At 45.3% G+C, this 20,049-nt stretch overlaps 2 protein-coding genes across 4 annotated transcripts in view; one reads left to right on the forward strand and one right to left on the reverse strand.

Annotated features, from left to right (window-relative positions):
- MTIF3 (mitochondrial translational initiation factor 3) overlaps positions 1-2,290 on the forward strand; it is a 15,092-nt gene extending 12,802 nt beyond the window's left edge. For 2 of the 3 annotated variants that reach the window (XM_017537513.2, XM_017537512.2), the window contains exons 4-5: positions 647-804; positions 2,035-2,286. In XM_017537513.2, coding sequence (XP_017393002.1) covers positions 647-804; positions 2,035-2,259 — 383 coding nt within the window. In that variant the 3' untranslated portion in view covers positions 2,260-2,286. Of the gene's footprint in view, positions 1-646; positions 805-2,034 lie in introns of all 3 variants that reach the window. The other variant, XM_037741692.1, reaches the window with a different exon arrangement.
- On the reverse strand, positions 2,230-16,379 carry GTF3A (general transcription factor IIIA). Its single transcript, XM_017537468.2, has 10 exons — positions 16,319-16,379; positions 15,154-15,623; positions 12,972-13,072; positions 8,900-8,996; positions 8,211-8,299; positions 6,025-6,098; positions 4,660-4,740; positions 3,852-4,081; positions 2,734-2,793; positions 2,230-2,500 (listed from the first exon to the last, which is right to left on the reverse strand). The coding sequence occupies exons 1-10, from the start codon at positions 16,377-16,379 to the stop codon at positions 2,336-2,338; spliced, it is 1,428 nt and encodes a 475-aa protein (XP_017392957.1). The 3' UTR covers positions 2,230-2,335.
- Positions 16,380-20,049: the final 3,670 nt, after the last annotated feature.

Below are 20,049 nucleotides of genomic sequence, written 5' to 3' on the forward strand. Positions count from 1 at the left end.
TTTTGCCTGTTTTTGTTGTTGTTGTTAATTCCTTCCCCTATCCTGAGATCATAAACCATTCTGTCTTTTCTTTTATTTGTGTTTTTCACCTACTAATGTAGACCATTAGTACATCTGGGGAGATCTAACTTTTTGTCATCTATAAACTTCTCAGTTGTCCCAACACCTTTACTGAGTAGCCCGTTCCTTCTAATTTTCCGGTAGGCAGGATTTCTGGAAACAGAGGGCATGAACACAGGATGTAGGGACCCTTCCGTGTCCAACAGCCTGGCTGACCCCTTAGTAGCAAGGAGTGGAGAGAGCACTCCCAGATGCCAACCTACAGCTGAAAGATAAGGATATTAAGTGTGCCATAAAGCCAAACCTGCTCCTTTAAACAACCGTCTTTTGGTGTTCTTTCAACAAATGATGGTTAACAATAAATGGAAGGATTTCAGATTTTAAACACCCTTCCGTGGCAGGTAAAAATTGGTACCTTTATGTTTCTCTCCCCCATTTGAAAAGGCATTTACTGGTCTGTGAAACTGAAAACCAGACAAGAAGTCTGTCAGGAGGCAGCCTAGGATTTTTTGAAGGGCATATTGGGAAGTTCAGGGGTCACAGTGGACTAGTCAGTAGTCCTTGCACCCTGTCTGTTTCAAACCAGGACCAACCCTGACAAAGGAACTGACTTTTTCTTCAAATATTGGACAAAATGATTTGGACACAAAGACTAAACACATTCAGCAGTGGATTAAGAAGCAACATCAAGTTCGGATTACTATAAAAAAAGGAAAAAATGTAGACGAGTCAGAAAATAAAGGGGTAAGTAAAGAAGGTACAAGCCACTGCTTGCGCTTTTGTTCTTCTGATCTAAAAATATAATTGTAGGAAATGTGGAAAGTTTAAAGACAAAGTGACTGGTCATTCTTCCACCCAGTCATGTTAACAGCTTTCTAGTTTGCTTTTCAAAATTTTAAGCATCGTGTAGGTAACATTTTCCATCACAGCATATTTTGCCATATGAAAACATTCTATTTATACTTTAAAAGCAATATACTATTGTTTTATAAATTGTAGAATATCTCACCCTTAAATAGGAAAATTAGAAATTTGATATGCTGGGCGCGGTGCCGCACACCTGTAACCCCAGCACTTTGGGACCAAGGCAGGTGGATCATGAGGTCAGAAGATGGAGACCAGCGTGGCCAACATGATGAAACCCCGTTTCTACTAAAAATACAAAAATAGCTGGGCGTGGTAGTGCGTGCCTGTAATCCCAGCTACTGGGGAGACTGAGGCAGGAGAATTGCTTGAATGCAGGAGGCAGAGGCTGCAGTGAGCCGAGATCATGCCACTGCATTCCAGCCTGGGTGACAGAGCCAGACTGTCTCAAAAAAAGAAAAAAAAAAAAAAAAAAAACTTTATAGATTGATCTTTTGTTTCCTCTTGTACTTATGAGGGGCATTAATTACGTAGACTGTTCTTGTAGAAAGTGTGTAGTTTCTAATCCCAGTAGTTTATGGAATACCTATTTTGCTTTTTTTTTTTTTTTAAGTTAGATAACTTTATCACCCAACTAAAGATTTAGTAATCCAGCACCACAGTAGAGTCAGTCACTTAAGCATAGGTCCCAGCCCAACTGATTCAGAATTTCTAGAGTCCAGGTATCCATTTGTTTCAGTCACTGAGAGCGACTCTGTGTTAGCGGCAGTAGAGTGCTGGGAACTGCTTGGCTGACACTTTGGGGATGAGGAGATGTTTTGCCAATATCCAAATCCAGGGCTTTCTGCCTATTTGGGGGAGAGGGTAGTCTGGGCCAAACGTAGCCTCTTAGTGCCATGACAAAGTAGAGATTTAAAAGTAGGAATCATTCAGCATGTCCCTTTAGTTACATGGTGTTATTGTACAGATTTCAGTCAACTGATTAGCTAATCGCTTAACTGACAGCAGCAATTCAAGGGTGCTGGTTTTTGTGAATGTTTGAGCAGTTAACATTAGAAAGCAAGAAAGCCTCTGATTTTAAATTAATCTTTGGCTGTTTTCCTTTTTTAGGAGGATATTTTTCATCAAATACTCCAGACTATGCCTGGAATAGCTACATTCTCATCTAGGCCACAAGCTGTTCAAGGAGGAAAAGCCTTAATGTGTGTTCTTCGTCCTTTGAGCAAAAAGGAAGAAAAGGCATATAAAGAAACTCAAGAGATCCAGAAAAGAGACACTTTGAACAAAGACCTCGAAAATGATAAGGAATCAAATATTCTGCATCAGCAATTTTAATAAAGAAAAATATGCTTCTGAGAGAAAGTAACTAAGCTCACTGGTCTACAGTCCTTTAAACAAAGCAGTGCAGTTCTTAACTGAGGGTAAGTACTGCAACTGTCGAGAGCACCTTTTCTTCCACATAGTTGGGTGACTCTCCGTTTTGACACAAAGATAAGCCTTGCTCTTGTTTCCTTTTGGGAGGGATATATCCACTGAGACGAGAGGCCAAACTCCGTTTTTCACGAGATTTTTTTACCTTTGGGAATAAGGAAGACAGACAGTTAGAATTCAAAATCAAAGTTATCTAATTTTACAACAGTTATATGCACCAGCAGGTATAGTATGCAACATTCCTTTATGAGGAGGTAAAGTCTTCAACAGTAGTGCAGACTCACACAGTAAAGCACCTGAAAAGAGGTCCAGACAGACTCCATCTGGCTTTAAACAATTTCCATTTGAAAACGAAGCTTGCCAATAGTTTCAACTTACTTTGAGGTTCATTTTCTTCTTGTCAGGATCATGTACAACAGCATGCCTAGTGAGACTTTGCTACAGTGAAAGAGAAAGTTACATTTTTAAAACAATGTTCTAAAACATCAAATGTTGATGTCTTAAAAATAGGAAATACTAATATGAAAACCCCATGAGTTATTTAAATGAACTGACATGAACTATCAACCTTTCTGTTCTGTGCTATTGAGGCATTTGACCTCTACCTAACTCCCCCCAACAGAGCTAAGGAAAGACTTCTTCCTCAAATTCTGGACTTAAATCATTACCTTTTCCAAGAACCGAGGTTAGGAATTTGCACAGTCCCAATCACCAGTAGTTTTTAGTTCTTTTAAAAGTGAGGGTAAAGCTGTTAACTCTTCCAAGCTGAAGGTGGTTCTTTTAACTGAATCTGTCTAAATAATGTTCATAAACATCAGTGGGAGCTCCAGCCAACGTGGCTTTGATGGTAATGCCAGCAACCAGCAGCTCCCAGCTGTTTTCTAGTGGTTTGGACCTGTACTGAGCAAGCCTCATTTCCCTCTGCAGTCATTATGAAAATGCACGCTAAGAACCTGTAAGAACCAGCCAGAGTTGCAAGAGTCTGCAAAGCTGCACAGGCCCCCTCCATTGAGTGCCAGGTCCTTACCTGACTAGATCCCCAACATTGTGGTCCCTCATCTCCCTGCAGCCCATTTCCCTTCTCAGTCCCTAGGTGATGGTGGTCCAAAAAGACATTTGAAACATCAGCACACTCTTAATAATAAACATATGATACTAAGGCCACTGGTTCTCATTTAGAATGTATAAGAATCCTCCAGAGGGTTTGTTAAAAACAAGAGTCCTGGGCCCCACCCCCGGAGCATCTGATTCATCAGGTTTCGAGAGGGCCCTGTGAATGTGCACTTACAGCAAGTGCCCAGCTGACCCTCCTGGTCCAGGGCCACACTGTGTGAGCCACTGGCCTCGGCAAACCTGGCTGTTCTGCAGACCTAAGAACCACCCCAGAGGAATCAAGAGTGGCAGGTGTCCAGAGAGAGCCCATGCTGGAATGAGAGGCTCCCAGGAACTGTGTTGTGAAAGCATATAGAACCGCGAGTGTGAGGGTGAGTGCTTACTTTCATTGCAAATGTTCTGCCACAGCCAGCATGTTCACACACAAAAGGGCGCCTTTCCTCATGAAAGGAGAGGATATGGCTTTGGAGATTAAACACAGTTGTGTAGGTTCTTCCACAGCCTTCTCTTGGACAGCGACACACATCCCTTTCTGGGGCATGAGTTTTCATGTGTTGCTTAAGGTAATCTTTGCGTTTAAATGTTTTCCGGCATATTTCACATAGTATTTCCTCTGGTGGAATAGACAGACAAATTTCACCAATTTCCCAGATACTACCATTTAGAAAAAATTAATACATAAGTAACATTCAGTGCCTGAAACCTGATCTGTATATACAAATCAGAAATTCCCAAGGAAACTACCCCAGTTTTTATCACCTAGAAAGTTTTTCTCAATTCTCTGAAGTTTTTAAATTCCACACAGTCACTGTTCACTTGCGAAGAGGCAGGGGTCTCAGCAAGGTGACTGTGAGCAGGTGGAAAATGAAGTAGACCAGAGTGTCCTTCCTTGTCCTCCAGTATGCAGGGTGCTGTTCCCCAGGCTGTCCCACAGAACGGTAGTGCCTCCCAAGATTATTCACTGTAGACCTGCCACTGCCTCCAGGATGCTAACTGTGCACGGTGGGCGTGGCTCAAAGACCTGGCACAGCTCTACACACTGTTCCAATAACGTCATACTCAGCACTTCACAAAGTATCATAGAGAAACTCTTTTACTTTAAAGCGCACAGCATTTCACTCTTGAAAAGCATTAAATCAGTTCTGTGGAGACAGACATTTACCCCATGCCTGCCATTCATGCCTGCCTTACCTTTATGGGTTTCTCTCACATGTTTCAGAAGTTCTGTCCATGTTTTTGCCACAAAGCAACATCCTTTTTGACATATATAGCCTATTAAAAAAAAATGGTGCACTGCTTATCATGAATACTCAGTGTAAACACTGACCATAACTAGAAAGGAAACTTAGGTGCCTATATAATTTTCCATTCCCCTCCCAATAGTATTCAACTCTGCCTCTCGAGGTAGAAATAAAAACTAAAGAAGATTTACGTTACAATAAAACCAAACAGTTGCACAGCAAGGTGCTTCCCTTTAGGATTTTACCTTCCTGTGAAGCAAACTTCACAGAGTTCCCATCCTCTCAGTGTGATCACAGAATAGGCAAAGTTCACAGGAAGGATGCCTTTCCCCCTCTCAGCGTTCTCAGGAAGCTGGGTGGGCTGTGTATGGACTCCCAGCTGCTCTAACCTCCTATCTCCACATCTCCTTTCCCTTCCCTTGCCTGCTCTATCCTTGCTTGTTTTCCTCAGCAAACACTCTGCGGTCAGTCCCTTGTCCATGGCACACCACCAACACCAACTCTCTGTAGTTACCATGCCCACCCCTGGCTTCCTCTACTCTTGCCATCTTATAAGTGTCATACTGCACAAAAAAGTAGGGTACATTACATTTTAACTTGATCACAAAAAAAAAAAACAAAAAAGTTTTTTTTTAAAAAAAAAAGCAGAGTACAGCTAAGGCAGAAGATAAACTGGAAGGACCCAGAGGAAAACACCGAACAACAATGGATATGTGCAGAGCACTAAAATGGGATTAATCATATACAACAGCAAGGCTGAGTTTCCCCCAATTAGAAACTAAAACAATGAGGCTGCCTCTCACTGTTAACTACTAACCTCTTTAAAAAAAAATTATAAATTCTAGAACATGGAAAATTGAAATACAGATTAGCAAAAATCCCTCTAGGAAACAAATAGACTCAAGTATTTAATGTAATCAAGTCTTGTTTTGAGAAACATAACATCTGATGGCTCTCAAAACGTCACACTATGATCCAAGCCTTATGAATGGCCAACAAGGAAACGAGTGGCACAGGCAGTAAATATTAATGGAAGAGGTTAAAAATGACAGAAGCATCAAAGCCATGGCTGGAGCACCAGCACATTCGTCAGTGTAACGCAGAACCGGGTGCTTGTTGTGAACAGCAATGACACGTAGTGAAAGAACAGACATAGACACTGCCTCTTTGGACAAGAGTGTAAGACCCCAATAAGCAGGATGGTGTCCCCCACCCAGAGAGTTCCCATCTTGTCAGCGTGATCATGGAACAGACTCAAAGGCACCCCAGATTTGGCATCCCTTCAGAGGAGCACACCCAGGCTGTCTGTACATACCCTCATGGGCCTTGGCATGTCGTTTCAGCTTGCTGGGTGATGCAAAGTGCTTCCCACATCCTTCCTGGGTACACCTGCGTTGGCAACACATGAGGTATTAGCCAATCTATTTCCACAGAGAACTCCATTCAGGGTCAACGGTACTTTGTCCTGTTTCTCCCACCAAAGCCTTGCCTCTTCCCACAGCCAAACCTGTGTTAAAATGTAGACCTAATCACAGGTGAGATTCAACTCACTTGACCAGCTCTAGGGCAAAACAAACTGTTGGGGAGAAAAGTCACGTTACTGTTTTTGACCCAGTTAAAGAGTTTTCACCTTTAAACCTCTGAAAATATACTCTGCTTTCAGGGCTACAAAAAGATACTTCAAGAGGTTATCTGACTTGGCTTAGGAAACCCCCTAAGCCATTCTGAATCACTTGTGTCTAGCTTTCCTAATGATGCTGCACAGGGGGTGGGCAAGAGAGCACAGCAGTAGATGCATCTGCCTCCGGTGAGCAATAAAAAGCACCTGCCCCCTCTGTGCTAAAACCATCAGCAGCAAAGAAAGATGCGGCAGACCCACAAGCAAGGACAGGCAGGGTCACTGCCGCAACTCCAAGACGCAGGGCAGCCTGTGCAAGCCAAGGGAAGGTGAGGGAGGGCCAGAGTCGTGCAGAGAGCCGCTGGCCCTTTTGCAGGTCTACCCAGCTTGTCCAACCACCCTCACGCTCCTCAAAAACCCTCTCTACCTGCAGAGAAACACAATTACTTGTTCTATAGGAAAAGCATAATGAGTGTCTCCGTAATGACATTTCATATAGTTGAACAGGCTCTATTTGAGTAGTTAAGAAATTTCTCAGCCTTCCTTTTAAGCTTAATCACAACCAGAAAAATCTCGTTATTCTGAAACTCATTAAATATTTCTTTTAGAGCAAAGTAAACCTTTAGAATGCCCCCAATATAAAAATGTGCATATGCAGTACATATTAACAGAAAAATGTTGAGTAGGAAGCTTTCAGAACATTTGTCCACCGTTGGTAAAACTGCAATAGCTTTTGGGATACAAATGTTTTCTTATTACATGGATGAACTCTATGGTGGCGCTGTGATTTTAGTGCACCCGTCACGCAAGCAGCATACATACACTGTACCCAATATGTAGTCTTTCATCCCTCACCCCCCCACCTTCCCACCCCAAGTCCCCAAAGTGCATTAAATCACTCTGTATGTCTTTTTGTCCTCATAGCTTAGCTCCCACTTTCAAGTGAAAACTATGGTATTTGGTTTTCCATTCCTGAGTTACTTTACTGAGACTAATGCCCTCCAGCTCCATCCAAGCTGCTGCAAAAGACATCACTTCAGTCCCTTTTATGGCTGTGTAGTGTTCCATGGTGTATATACACCACATTTTATCTACTCATTGGTCGACGGGCACTTAGGTTGGCTCCATATTTTTGCAGTTGTGAACTGTGCTGCTATAAACGTGTGTGCATGTCTTTTCATAGAGTGACTTCCTTTGACTAGACTTCAAATTATACTACAAGACTACAGTTAACCAAAACAGGGCAGTACTGGTATAAAAATAGCCACTTAGACCAATGGAACACAATAGAAAACCCAGAAAGAAAGCCAAATACTTACAGCCAACTGATCTTCAACAAAGCATACAAAAACATAAACTGGGGAAAGGACACCCTATTCAATAAATGGTGCTGGAGAAACTGGATCCCTGTCTCTCACCTTATACAAAAATCAACTTAAAGTATGTCTATGACCTGAAACCATAAAAATTCGAGAAGGTAACATTGCAAAAACTCTTCTGGACATTAGCCTCGGCAAAGAATTCTTACTAAGACCCTGAAAGCAAATGCAGCAAAACCAGAAATAAATAAATGGGACGTAATTAAACTAAAAAGCTTCTGCACAGCAAAAGAAATAATCAGCAGAGAAAACAGACAACCCACAGAGTGGGAGAAAATATTTGCACATTATGCATCCAATAAAGAATGTATATCCAGAATCTACAGGGAACTCACTAAGAAAGAAAAAAATTCCATCAAAAAGTCGGCAAAGGACATGAACAGACATTTCTCAAAAGACATACAAATGGCCAACAAACATGAAACAATAAGCAACACCACCCTTGCATTTCAATCTTATTCACACCTAGAATCCAAGGGATTTTTAGCCACATGAAGTACCTACTTGAATAGAGGTTCATTGGTATGCTGGCACTGATGGATTTTCAGCTGCTGATGTTTCTTAAAGGTCTTCTTACAGCCTTCAAAACTGCACTGTTAATTGTAAAGTCTTGTTAGTTTTATGGAAAGTAAAAAAAAAAAAAAATCAACAGTTCATTATAGAATCCTAAAGATAAAATTATTTTGGAGATTATATAATTGCTACTTTCACCCATTTTGTTACTGTAACATTCTGCTTTATCTTAAGAAGGTTTGAAGAGTCATATGACACTTGAAAAAGCAAAATTGTTTCACTTGGAATAGTCTCCCAATATACTTTAGTTTGCACAATGTTTTGCTTCCAAAATAAAACCTTTATCATTATGAAAGCATTAAGTAAATTCAGATATTTGACAGACAAAATTTAGTTGATGAAAATGTTTTCACTTTTATTTTTGAGAGACAGGGTCTCTCTCTGTTACCTAAAAATTTTTTGTTTTGTTTTCTGTTTGTTTTTGTTTTTTGGAGACAGAATTTCACTATGTTTCCCAGGCTGGTCTTGAATTCCTGGCCTCAAGCAATCCTCCCACCTCAGCCTCCCAAGTAGCTAGGATTGTAGGCTTGAGCCACCGCACCTGGCTGAAAATGTCAGAAACATAGGCAACAAGTGTAAAAATACTCAAAAAATTTAAGCATATAAAACATCATACTTACTACATATTGTTTTTGTTGATTTTCATGTTTGCGTTCAAAATGTTTCTTCAAGTTTGATTTTGTGTTGAATTTTTGATCACAGCCATTAGCTGTACAACTGTAAGAAGTTGTATAAAGCAAAATATTAATGAACCAAGGGAAAAGAAATTTTAAGACACATATATCCTCCTACTTTATAAAAGCTAATTATTCCAAAGAATATTAATACTATAAAATAAGTCTTTAGCGAATTCCAAAGTGTTAAGCCATACCACATAGACCTCTCAACCTGATGACTACAATGCTTTTTCATACAGGATTCTGAAATTATACACACTACATCGGGCATCCTTTATACACTGGGAAGAAAGGAAGGTGAGATACCCTAGTCCCAAAAGTCTACATCAGGCTTAAATCATGCTTAAGATAAATCATTCTCAGCTTGGAATACCTTAATGCTGTTTGAGATGGTCATTATAAACTGCATTTCTAGAAAGACCTCAAAAAACTCTTGTCTTCGCTTATCATTAGAGGTAAAACACATACTTAGAGCAGAACCATAACCATTATGCTCCCTGGCTTATCAGCAAGCCATTCTAGGTTCTCTTGTCTTGGCATCTTGGCTTTGAATGATCTAAATCCTTTGGGAAGCCTTTTTTTTGTTTTTCAAAAGAAAATCTGTGCCTCTTGGGATGAGCCTTGGTAAGCCTGAGGGATGACGCAGGACTTCCTTTCCCAGCCTCAATCTTAGCTGATAACCTTGAGGCAATCACTGTCCCATTCCTAGGGCCAAGCAGAGACAGACAAGCCAGCAGTGACCATTGGAGGTACAGCACAGAGGCCCACACATGGGAGGGGTGCTGTAGCAGAGACCCTAGAAACCCCCCTAACTGCAGGGACGGAGTGCTGAGTGTTAGCTGGGCAGGTGGCCAACAGAAAGAGCACTCTGTGGCCTCCCCTGCAATTAGGGTGGTTTATGTCTAAGTCCAGCCCATCTTGCTCAACCCCCACAAAGTCTCTAAATAAGGGGGCATGCCTCTTACGCCCTTTCCTCCTTCCTGCCAGTGGCATGCTTATGCAACAGCTGGACCCTAACAGGTATCACAGTCAGTGAAGTTGAAGCCCAAGATGAGGATGGCAGAGACCAGTCAGAAGGGTCCCCAGAGCCCCTGCTTCTGTATTTCTGCATTTCAGTCACACATGACAAAGAGCCCATCTTCTTTAAGTGTCTTTTGTGCCGGGTTTCCTGCCATTCTTCACTCTGAACCTGACACAGGCATCTAACCCAACTGAGTATAGGGCAGGAGGACAGGCCAGAAGGGTCCTGACAGGAACCAAACAGGCGAGAGAGACCCCAGCACACTTGGAGAGGGGGGCTGGTTAGTTAGACCAGCTGGACCACAATTTCATGTCTGCAAGTCAAGCAAATAGGGCAAGATAAGCAGAAAAGGACCAAATCATACAGGTCACTGTAGGACACACGTGGAACTTGGGCTTCATATGTAGGTCGTCTTGAAAGCACTGCGCAGCTTTAAGGGAAGCAGGTGGGAGGGCACCTGGGGAGAGGGCCGGCCTGCAGACTGTCATTCCAGCGGGAGGAAGGGACCGAGATAAGACGGTGGCTGCTGAAGCAGGGGAGGGATCTGATGAGTCAGTTATAGGACCTGGCGGCCCACCTGTTGCAAGGGATGGGAGAAAGAATGAAGAGTCCAGGGAGCTGCCTTATCTTTGCTATGGGTCACTGGACACAGTGAGGCCGCCTCTCCAGACAAGAACATGAGAGAAGACCAAAGAGAAAAAGTGAGCTCAGTTTGACTATGAGGAATTTGGGCCACATGGAATTTTTTTTTTTTTTTTTTTTTTTTAATAGAGATGGTCCTTACCATCTTGCCCAGCCTGAACTCCTGGCCTCAAGTATTCCTCCCACCTCAGCCTCTCCAAGTGCTGGGATTACAGGCATGAGTCACCATACCCAGCCTACCACATGAAATTTAAGAAGACACAGAGACAGCCAAGTAGCACTGTCTGGCGAGCAGTGAAAAGGGGGTCTACAGCTAAAGAGGGGCAGGGTCTGCGCTAGAGCGCGAGCTGGAAGAGGCACCGTCCAGTAGTTCCTGGTTGCATGTTTCCTCCCATCCCTGCCCCTACCTGGCCAAGACCCCCCACTGCCCCCAAGACAGATGACATTTTTAGTTTTGTTATGTAACTTTAAAGACTTCTTTACAAATAGGAACAAATACATAAATAGTTGCTTCCTGCCCACCCAACACCCACTACTCACCCTTCCCAGGCCCAACTTTACACACCAAAGGCGGCATACAGAGGACTCTTCTGCACTTTGGATTTTCAATTAAAGTGCCCTGGTGATTTTCTCATGGCTTTGCAGACAGCAGCTGCCTTCATTTTCCTGGCTGTAGGGTATCCCACTGTGCTGATATACTTTAACCTGTCCCCACCCATGAGCATTCGGTTGACTCCAACATTCTGCTACTATTTAGCGTTGCACCTAACCTTGCACATCCGCTTGATGCCAGTGTAGTGTATCTGTAAATTCCCCAAAGTGACGCTTCCAGGTCAAAGACTATGTCACAGCTCTACTTAGCAGGCCACTTTGGTTTCTCTTTGATGGTCTTGTTGAACTATATAGGTCATTGATTTTCACAACACACTGTGTGTCTGAACAGGGTTTGAAAGAAGACACCTGCCATCCATGGTCCTTTGCCCATTCCCACTGACTGGCACGCTGGCAGGATGGGTCCTGGGTTATCTGTCTGCCACGGAGGAGATGGGTCTCCATGTGGAGAGTGACAGTAAAGTTTGTCCTGTCAATAATCACCTTCCTCAGACTGTCTGGACTTTAGTGAGACATGAGACACTTCACGTTCACTGCCCTCCTAAAACTAAAAGGAATTCAACTTAGGTCATTAGAAAACCTTACCACTTAAAGAATTGTCTCATAAGCAAAATTACGATATTAAAGCCTAACATCTAAACAAACAGCTCTACAGCTATTTCCTGACATGGTGTCCTGCACAGAGCTCTGAACATCTGCTATGGTTATTTTTTCAATGAAAACTAAATATTTCCATGATTCTGAAAGTGTGGGAGCCAGAGCAGCAGCAGCAGCGTCACCTAGGAATGAGCTAGAAATGTAGATTGTTGGGTTGCACCCCACACTAAATCAATCAGAAACTCTGGGGTGGATCTAGCAGACTGCATTTTACCAAGCTCTCTGCGTGATCCTAATGCACTCTAAATTTCAGATCCACTGCTTTAAATAAGTAGCTGGTAGGCAAGCAGTATCTCTACGCTTTCAGAAAAAAATGAGCACCTCCGGAAGAATAAAATGAAAACTTGTATGGTAGTGGTACAAAGTCTTCCCTAAGAAGCACACGATAAACCACTAAAAGCTCTACTTCATGCTCAAGTCTCTATCCCAGCAGCTTAAGACTGGACTGTTCATAAAGACCCTGATAACGCTGAGCCAAGAGTTTTCCAGGGAACCGTTTTCTAACTAGTCCAAACTGAGCGTCTCCCAAGCCCAATTTCTCATTTACTATGTATTTTAAAGGGAAGTGAGAGCATGCAAACTCAAGAGAACTTCAGATTCACTCATTTCTGAATTTACTACACAAAATGACCCACAAAGCCCACTCTCCCACATACAAAATCTATCTCCTCTTCTATACAAAAGACATCATTTTTTTTTTCCCAGACAGGCTCTCTTGCCCAGGCTGGAGTGCACTGGTGTGACAGCTCACTGCAGCAGCCACCTCTGTGGGTTCAGGTGATCATACCCACCTCAGCCTCCCGGGTAGCTGGGATGACAGGCACGAACCACCACCCCCGACTAAATTTTTGTAGAGAGGGGTTTCACCAGGTTGCCCAGGTTAGTCTCAAAACTCCTGAGTTCAAGCGACCTGCCGGCCTCAGCCTCCCAAAGTGCTGGGGTTACTGGCATGAGCCACCGCACCACACTGTGCCCGGCCAGGCTTCACATTCCTGACCTCATGAGTTAACAATCAATCTTCTTCCCAGGCTTATATGCCCAACACAACCCACTTCAAAAGCCTAAAAACAGGTCTCTACTTACACGAACGGCTTTTCTCCAGTGTGAATCAGGATGTGGCGGCTCAGATGGTAGTCCCTGATGAAGGCCTTGCCACACCCTTCATGGTCACAAACAAATGGTCTCTAGCAGGAAAAAGAAAAAGCATGTCACTCCTGCACCCATTAGTAACTCTGGTATTTAAAAGCTTAAACTGCCTAGTTTAAGGCCACCGGCTCCCTATGCAGAGATGGTTTCTACTCAGTGGAGTTGTGCACCCGCGACACCAAGGCGAGACAGTGTTCCTGCACGAAGTCACCCAACATAAATGCCGTAACTTCTCACAAAGTCACTGCACAGATATTTCTTCTACGAACAGCATTTGAAATAGGCATAGCATTCTTAACCTGCTCCCAACCCAGCAGTAGGCTTCCACAGCAACCCCCTCTTAAAGACGCCCTGGCTGGTGGCATGGCCTGTCCGCACAGATCCTCACAACCGCATGACGTGTAAAAAGCAAGCTTAGGGCAGAGGAACGAGGCAGGCCTGTCTCATTCCAGACAAGCCCGGTGTCTGTGCTAACAATGCCAAGCACAGCTATAGGAAAGTGTGTCATACCTGAAAAAGCTCATAGATGCCTGAGTGAAGCAAAGAAAACAGCTCAACACCCTAAATGCAACCACCTTTTGTGATCCAGGAGTTGGGAGGGGACGGCTCATTTTCAACCTATAGGAAAAGCCAAAGACATACCCCAAATAACCAGTCTGGTGCATCTAACTATGAAAAGCATATCACCAAGGTGTCAGGAGGGAAGTACCGAGGCCTCCATGAATACTAGGAGCAAAGCAACACAGTGAGCTGTATCACCAGGGGCAGAGCCACAGAACCTTGCTCAGTGGCAGGCATGGAGCAGGCTCAATAAACATCTGTCAAATTAATCTGCATGAGAGATTTGGGACAACAAAGATGACTCTAAGTTTTTCAACCTGTATTAAAACTGGTAGTGCCAGTATCCAAAATGCAGCACACAGGTCTAAAAGGAACAGCAAACTCTGATTTGGATCTACTGGTAATACAGAGCCCAGAATTTAGAGGCTAGAATGAGCAAGAGGAAGGGCGGAGGGGCAAAACATGGAGGATGTTATGAGTGATGCCAGGGGCTACGTAAGACTGCAAGAGGGAGCTGGGCGGGGTGGAAAACAGAGAGGGCAGAACAGGACCCAATGAAAAGGGCAGACGAGGAAAAGGAAAAGAACCAGGGGAGGTCTTAAGGAGGAAGTGGTCAGCCTTCCAGTGCTGGAGAGGGTGAGAAGGTGGCCCATAAATTGAAGGAGGTGCAAGGGGCAAAGGTATGGACAGCAGGCCTGTGGCTTAAGAAATAAGGGCCTTACGATGAGGCAGTGTGAAGTCTAGTTCTGCCAAACACTGGGAAGCTGGGCAGATTCCTTGATCTCCGTGAGCCTCGTTTTCCTCACTTGTGTGTCACATGGGCTGCCACGTCATATCACAGTATCTGACATTCTCCCGCCCTCAAAATAAAATCCAAACTCCTACTGGGCCTACTTCTCAGACTTCCCACCTAAACACACACACCTGCCTCCACTCCGAGGACCACCAAGATCCTTCCTTCGTATTCGGCTCACACAGAGAGGCTTTTCCTGTACACAACACTGCAGGTCATTCCCATCTATCCTGTGGTCGGCCCAACCCATTGAAAAGTAAGATCCTTGGCAACAGAAACTGCCTGGTGTGTTCACTGCTCTCTTCAGTGTGGAGTTATGAAGAAATGAATACATGCTGCTTTCACGACCCCCGGTACATGTAACCCACCTTCTGTGCTAGCTCCAGGGGCTACGGTTATTTGGTGGGGGTCTAGTGGCAGCGGGCCCTCAAACCTCGCACTTATTTGCAGATTACGGGAGGTGCTTGGCTGGCCCACACTCACGATCATAGACGGGTAAATGATTGCTTAGTAAGCCCTGAGCCCCTGGCATGGACATCAAGGTCCCAGAAAGAAGGTCCTAGAACTTCTTGTCTACTTCCTCAGCTCCCTCCCTAAGTCCAGGATGTCAAAGTTGAAAGCACAGCAGAGCGGGGCCAGCGGCCCTGGCACTGGTCACGACTGCAGTGGCTGCCTAGGGGCCACACGCCGTCACCAGGCCACTGGGCAGGGCCCACTGGCGAGCCATCGCCATCCCTAGGCCCAGGGTTGGCCGCCTCGCCTCACCTCCCCCGTGTGCTTGCACAGGTGCGCGTCAAGCTTCCAGGCCTTGTTGTAATTGGCGCTGCAGTCGGGGAAGGAGCAGATGAACCTCCTGGGAAGCGTGGGGTGCGGCGGGGTCGGAGCTGAGCTCTCGCCGGCTGCGATGAACGCGTCGGCGACGGTCACGGACAACACCGACTCAGCGATCACAGCCGGCGGATCCAGGTCGCCGGCGCCTCCACGCCCCAGGCAAGGCGCGCTCCCACGTGCCAAGCCACGTGCCGGGAACCGGCACCGCCTGCCCACTGGTCCCCCCGGAACCTTAGCGCAACGCCGGCACACTTCCGGGAGCGCACCCGGGCACCAGGCCCCGCCCCTCGTTGGCGCTGCGGCTGCGCCTGCTCCTGCTCCGGGAGGTTGCGCATGCGCTAGGAGGCCCCGCCGCGGCCCGCGCCCCTCCCGCCCGGGATGAGAGGCGGGGTCGTCTGAGTCCCCTGCGGAAGGCTACCGCGTTTCACCTGCAACTCAAATCTCGAGGCACTGCTTAATAAATGGGACTTGTTTCCCGTCCTCCAGTACGCTCTGGAGAGCACTGACCTTACATCATTTGAGCTAGCCTGTTCTTGCCACGTTACTAGTGTGTCCTATTTGTGAATTCGTTTCCTTGCATATCTACGTGCTTCTGCTGCAAGCCCCAGCTCAGGGGTTCCTAAGCTCAGAATCACGTGGAGTAGAGCTTTCCAAAATTCCAGAGCCCGGAGCATACTTGGACCAATTAAATCACAATTTCTGGGGGTGGGAAACACACATCATTATTTCTAGAAGCTTCCTAGGTGATTTTAATTCGCAGAAAAGCTTGGGAACCACTATCCCGGCACGGTGGTGCACGCCTGTAATCCCAGCTATGGGGAAGAATCGCTTGAGCCCAGTGAGACCCCGAGCTCTAAAAACAAATACAGTTGCCTCCCCATCCTACCCCTCCCCACCCCTGCAAACTAACCAGGTGGTTGGGAAAAAAAAAAAAAGGAAAAATTTGGGAACACTGCCCTAGAGCCTTGATGACCTGGTTGAAAAAAATCTCCAGGTAATTAAGTGCCTATTAAAACTTAGAAGCACTTTTGAGAGGCCTGAATGAATATACGTATCTTAGTTTATGAGGACCACATGCCTAAAAAATGTCCTTGGATACAGATAACTGGCAGGATGACTTGTCGGATGTTCGCCAGATTCATATTTTTCACATCCTGCATTATTCTAAATCATTAAGCCCCTGTTGGAATCTGACGAACAGGTCCCTGCACAGCAGTGCAGTTCTAGAAACAAGCCAGGGCTTAACATCAGTGCTTATGAACTGAGTATTCATAAGGAGTGCTTATGAATTGGAATACTCAGTTCATAAGCCCCAGTCGCCTCATCTTGTCAGTTCATAAGCACTCCTTTGCCCCAGTCGCCTCATCTTGAAAGTGGAAAGGTGATAACGCCTGTCTCATCGTCCGTCTCAAGATAACGGGGGCTGTGAGACAGTGTCTATGCCGTGGGTCCACCTCTTTCTTTCTTCCCTTGCCGCTGGAGCCCCTCCCCATGACTGGGAGAATTCTACACACATCCCTCCCACAATTCTGGAAGTCTGAAACGCTTTCCCTTGCGCTGGTTCTGATTTTCTCTTCCCCACGCCTCATGCCCAGGGCCAGAGTGCACGGTAAATCTCTGATATCCTCCTTTCTTTTGGCCTCTCTTGGCCACTGACCCCATGTAGCACAGCCACATTCATGGCTTCCCCCTGCCTTCCTGACTTGTCCTGTCTCCTTGGACAATCGTTCTTCCACCCTTTTAGCTTGCTGTTAGCACTATGCACTGATGTATTATAGCAGGCGAACACTGGCTTTCAGCCTCAATTCCCTGACGTTGGATTCCAACTCTAAATTCACTAACTGTAGGATTTTGGATAAGGCTCTTTGAGTTTCTTTGCTTATCTTTAAACTGAGACTGTTAACACCCACCAGTTAGGGCCATTTTTAGAATTAAATGAGATTATATTAACCAATAGTCGTGTTTATTATGTGCCATCCTCTGCTAGACACATTTACCAGCGGCTTACAGCTCTCTCAACAACTCTGCATGTAAAGCAGCTCATAGGGTCCAGGTCATTCCTATACTCAACTGTTGGTCTTTTTACTTCATTCTTTCTCACCCTTTGATCCATGGCTCTACCTCCTTTCTCTCTGCAGTTTACTTCCCAATGTGTTTTTCTTTTTTTTTCTTTTTCTTTTTTTTTGAGACAAAGCCTTGCTCTATTACCTAGGTTGTAGTGCAGTGGTGCAATCTCAGCTCACTGCAACCTCCATCTCCCAGGTTCAAACAATTCTCCTGTTTCAGCCTCCTGAGTAGCTGGGACTGCAGGTACACACCACCACACCTGGATAATTTTTGTATTTTTAGTAGAGACGGGGTTTTATCATGTTGGCCAAGCTGGTCTCAAACTCCTGACCTCAAGGGATCCACCCGCCTCAACCTCCCAAAGGGCAGGAATTACAGGCATGAGCCAGTGGCCCCCAATGTGTTTTTCTAATATGTCACATTTCTAGATGATAAGTGGTTTTTTGTTTGTTTGTTTTTTTAATGTCAGGCAGTCACCTTAAACTCAACATTCTTTGTGAGTTAATCTCACTGCCTTTGTCTGGCCACACCTCCTTTTGCCCTCTTTCTCTCTGTCAATGGTGGCATAATTCTGTCTCCAGTCACGAAAACTTAACAACAGTGGTTCTCAACCCTGGCTATACATTAGTCACCTGGAAGCTTTAGAAAATGCTGATGCCACCGTACTAGTGAAATGAGTCTCTGACTCACGGTTGGAAACCATTGACAATATCACCTGGTCTCTCCTCTGCACTTCCCTAGCTGGCTTCTGCACCTGTCCTATCCAACTTCTTCCTTCGTCCACCTCTGTTAGGCTTTTCTTTGCTCTAGGCCTTGACACCTGTAATAGCCTGTCAACAGATTTTCCTGCATTTATACTCTCCTGCCCTTAGACTCTCTTGCATATAGATGCCCGTGTGCTCTCCCTAAAACACCTGGGAATTTACAGGTTTAAATTTGCAAGACTGGTATTTGCAAAGAATTTTTATTCCTGCTATTATTCCTACAAATCAGATAACAATGATCAGGTGGGCCGTGGGGGCCCAGGGTGCAGGCCTCATCCAGTCCCTTACCTACCTGAGGCTCGGCTCCAGGTCCAGATCAACTTCTGCTTCCTCTAGGTAAGCCTCGCCTGATGACTGCAACCCGCACCTGCCTTCTCTTCCTTTGAACTTTTGTGGCCGTTTCTTTCTATAGCAACCCTCAAATGTGTTGGGCTATTTGTAACTATTCAGGCACATAATTTCTTATTTCCCTGATCTTTTTTTTTTTTGAGACGGAGTTTCGCTCTTGTTACCCAGGCTGGAGTGCAATGGCGCGATTTCGGCTCACTGCAACCTCCGCCTCCCGGGTTCAGGCAATTCTCCTGCCCCAGCCTCCTGAGTCGCTGGGATTACAGGCACGCGCCACCATGCCCAGCTGATTTTTTGTATTTTTAGCAGAGACGGGGTTTCACCATGTTGACCAGGATGGTCTCGATCTCTTGACCTCGTGATCCACCCGCCTCGGCCTCCCACAGTGCTGGGATTACAGGCTTGAGCCACCGCGCCCGGCCTCCCTGATCTTGATTTAACCTTTATAAGGGTAGGGACTGGAAGATACTCTTTTCGCGTCCTCAGTAGCAAGATGACATCCATACATGAAGAGCTAACCTTATCATTTGTTAGTTGATTGAACAGCTATGAACTTATTGTGTGAAGCCTTAAAGATTTTACATGAATGTTTTCAGCAAGGGATATTTTGTGTGCAGAGAACATAATTCCATTCAAACGAATCTAATGACAAGGGAGTTACTGAAGCATACAAGGGGATCTCATGGGACCAACTACAGAAAGACCTCAGGATGGGAGAGTTGTCTGCAGGTGCTTTGGGTCTCAGTCTGTCGCCATTGAGATCGGCTGTCCTCCTTAGTTTCGCTCCCCCTTTGCTCTCCAGGCACCTCTTAGATTGCTGCATTCATGTCCTGTGTGCACGTGTATGTGTGTTGCTAAGCTCTCCCTCCCTTCCCTCCCCTGATCTTCCCTTTCCTCCTTTCTGCCCACCTACCCTCCCAGGTTTCAAGTCCTCACAGGCCCAGGCCCCTCCTCACCTCTGCCTGTCTGTCCACTCTTTTCTCTGCAGATCAGCTTCATGTGTAAGGCTGAGTTTCTGCCCCTGTGAGAGTAGTTTTCTGAGGGCTTTGACTCCACCCAAGCAGCCCAGACCTTATGTAATCAGTTCCCTTAACTCCCCATGGCTAATGACCCCTGAAAGAGAACCTTTGGCCCAGTTGGGGTTCAAGCTCTTCCCCAGGCCCAAACAGCTTCTGTCTGGAGGGGATAAAACTGTGAGTCATGAAGGTCAACCTTGAAGGTGAACTTAAACAGAACTATGGTGTGCCTGCTCAAGTGTGTAAATGTCATGTACTAGCCGCCCTTTGCCACATGGCTTTGTTTTGCTCGTAAAGCAGGGTGGAGATACGTTCTCACCCATTGTCTATGAGTCCATCTACATGACATGCTTCGGTTCTGTAAGTTGGAACTGACAGTGTGCAGGTTCTAAGCTTAGGCCTCAAGAGAGCTTGTGTGTTGCTCCCCGTGCTCTGCTATTGCCACAGGGACTGCATTTCTGCATTAGTCTGTCCCAGGAAGAAGAAAGACATGAGGGACAAAGCTGAGCCATCCCAGCTGAGCCTGGCATTGATCCACCTCCCACCTGCTGACCATCAGCCAGCTGTGATCTGTAACCATAAGTGGGTATAAGCCAAGGCTCTAGGGTAGTTTTGTTATGCAGCAGTTTTGTGAC

The sequence above is a fragment of the Cebus imitator genome, unplaced genomic scaffold, assembly GCF_001604975.1.
Source record: "Cebus imitator isolate Cc_AM_T3 unplaced genomic scaffold, Cebus_imitator-1.0 Scaffold103, whole genome shotgun sequence".
In the NCBI taxonomy this organism is placed as follows: Eukaryota; Metazoa; Chordata; class Mammalia; order Primates; family Cebidae; genus Cebus; species Cebus imitator.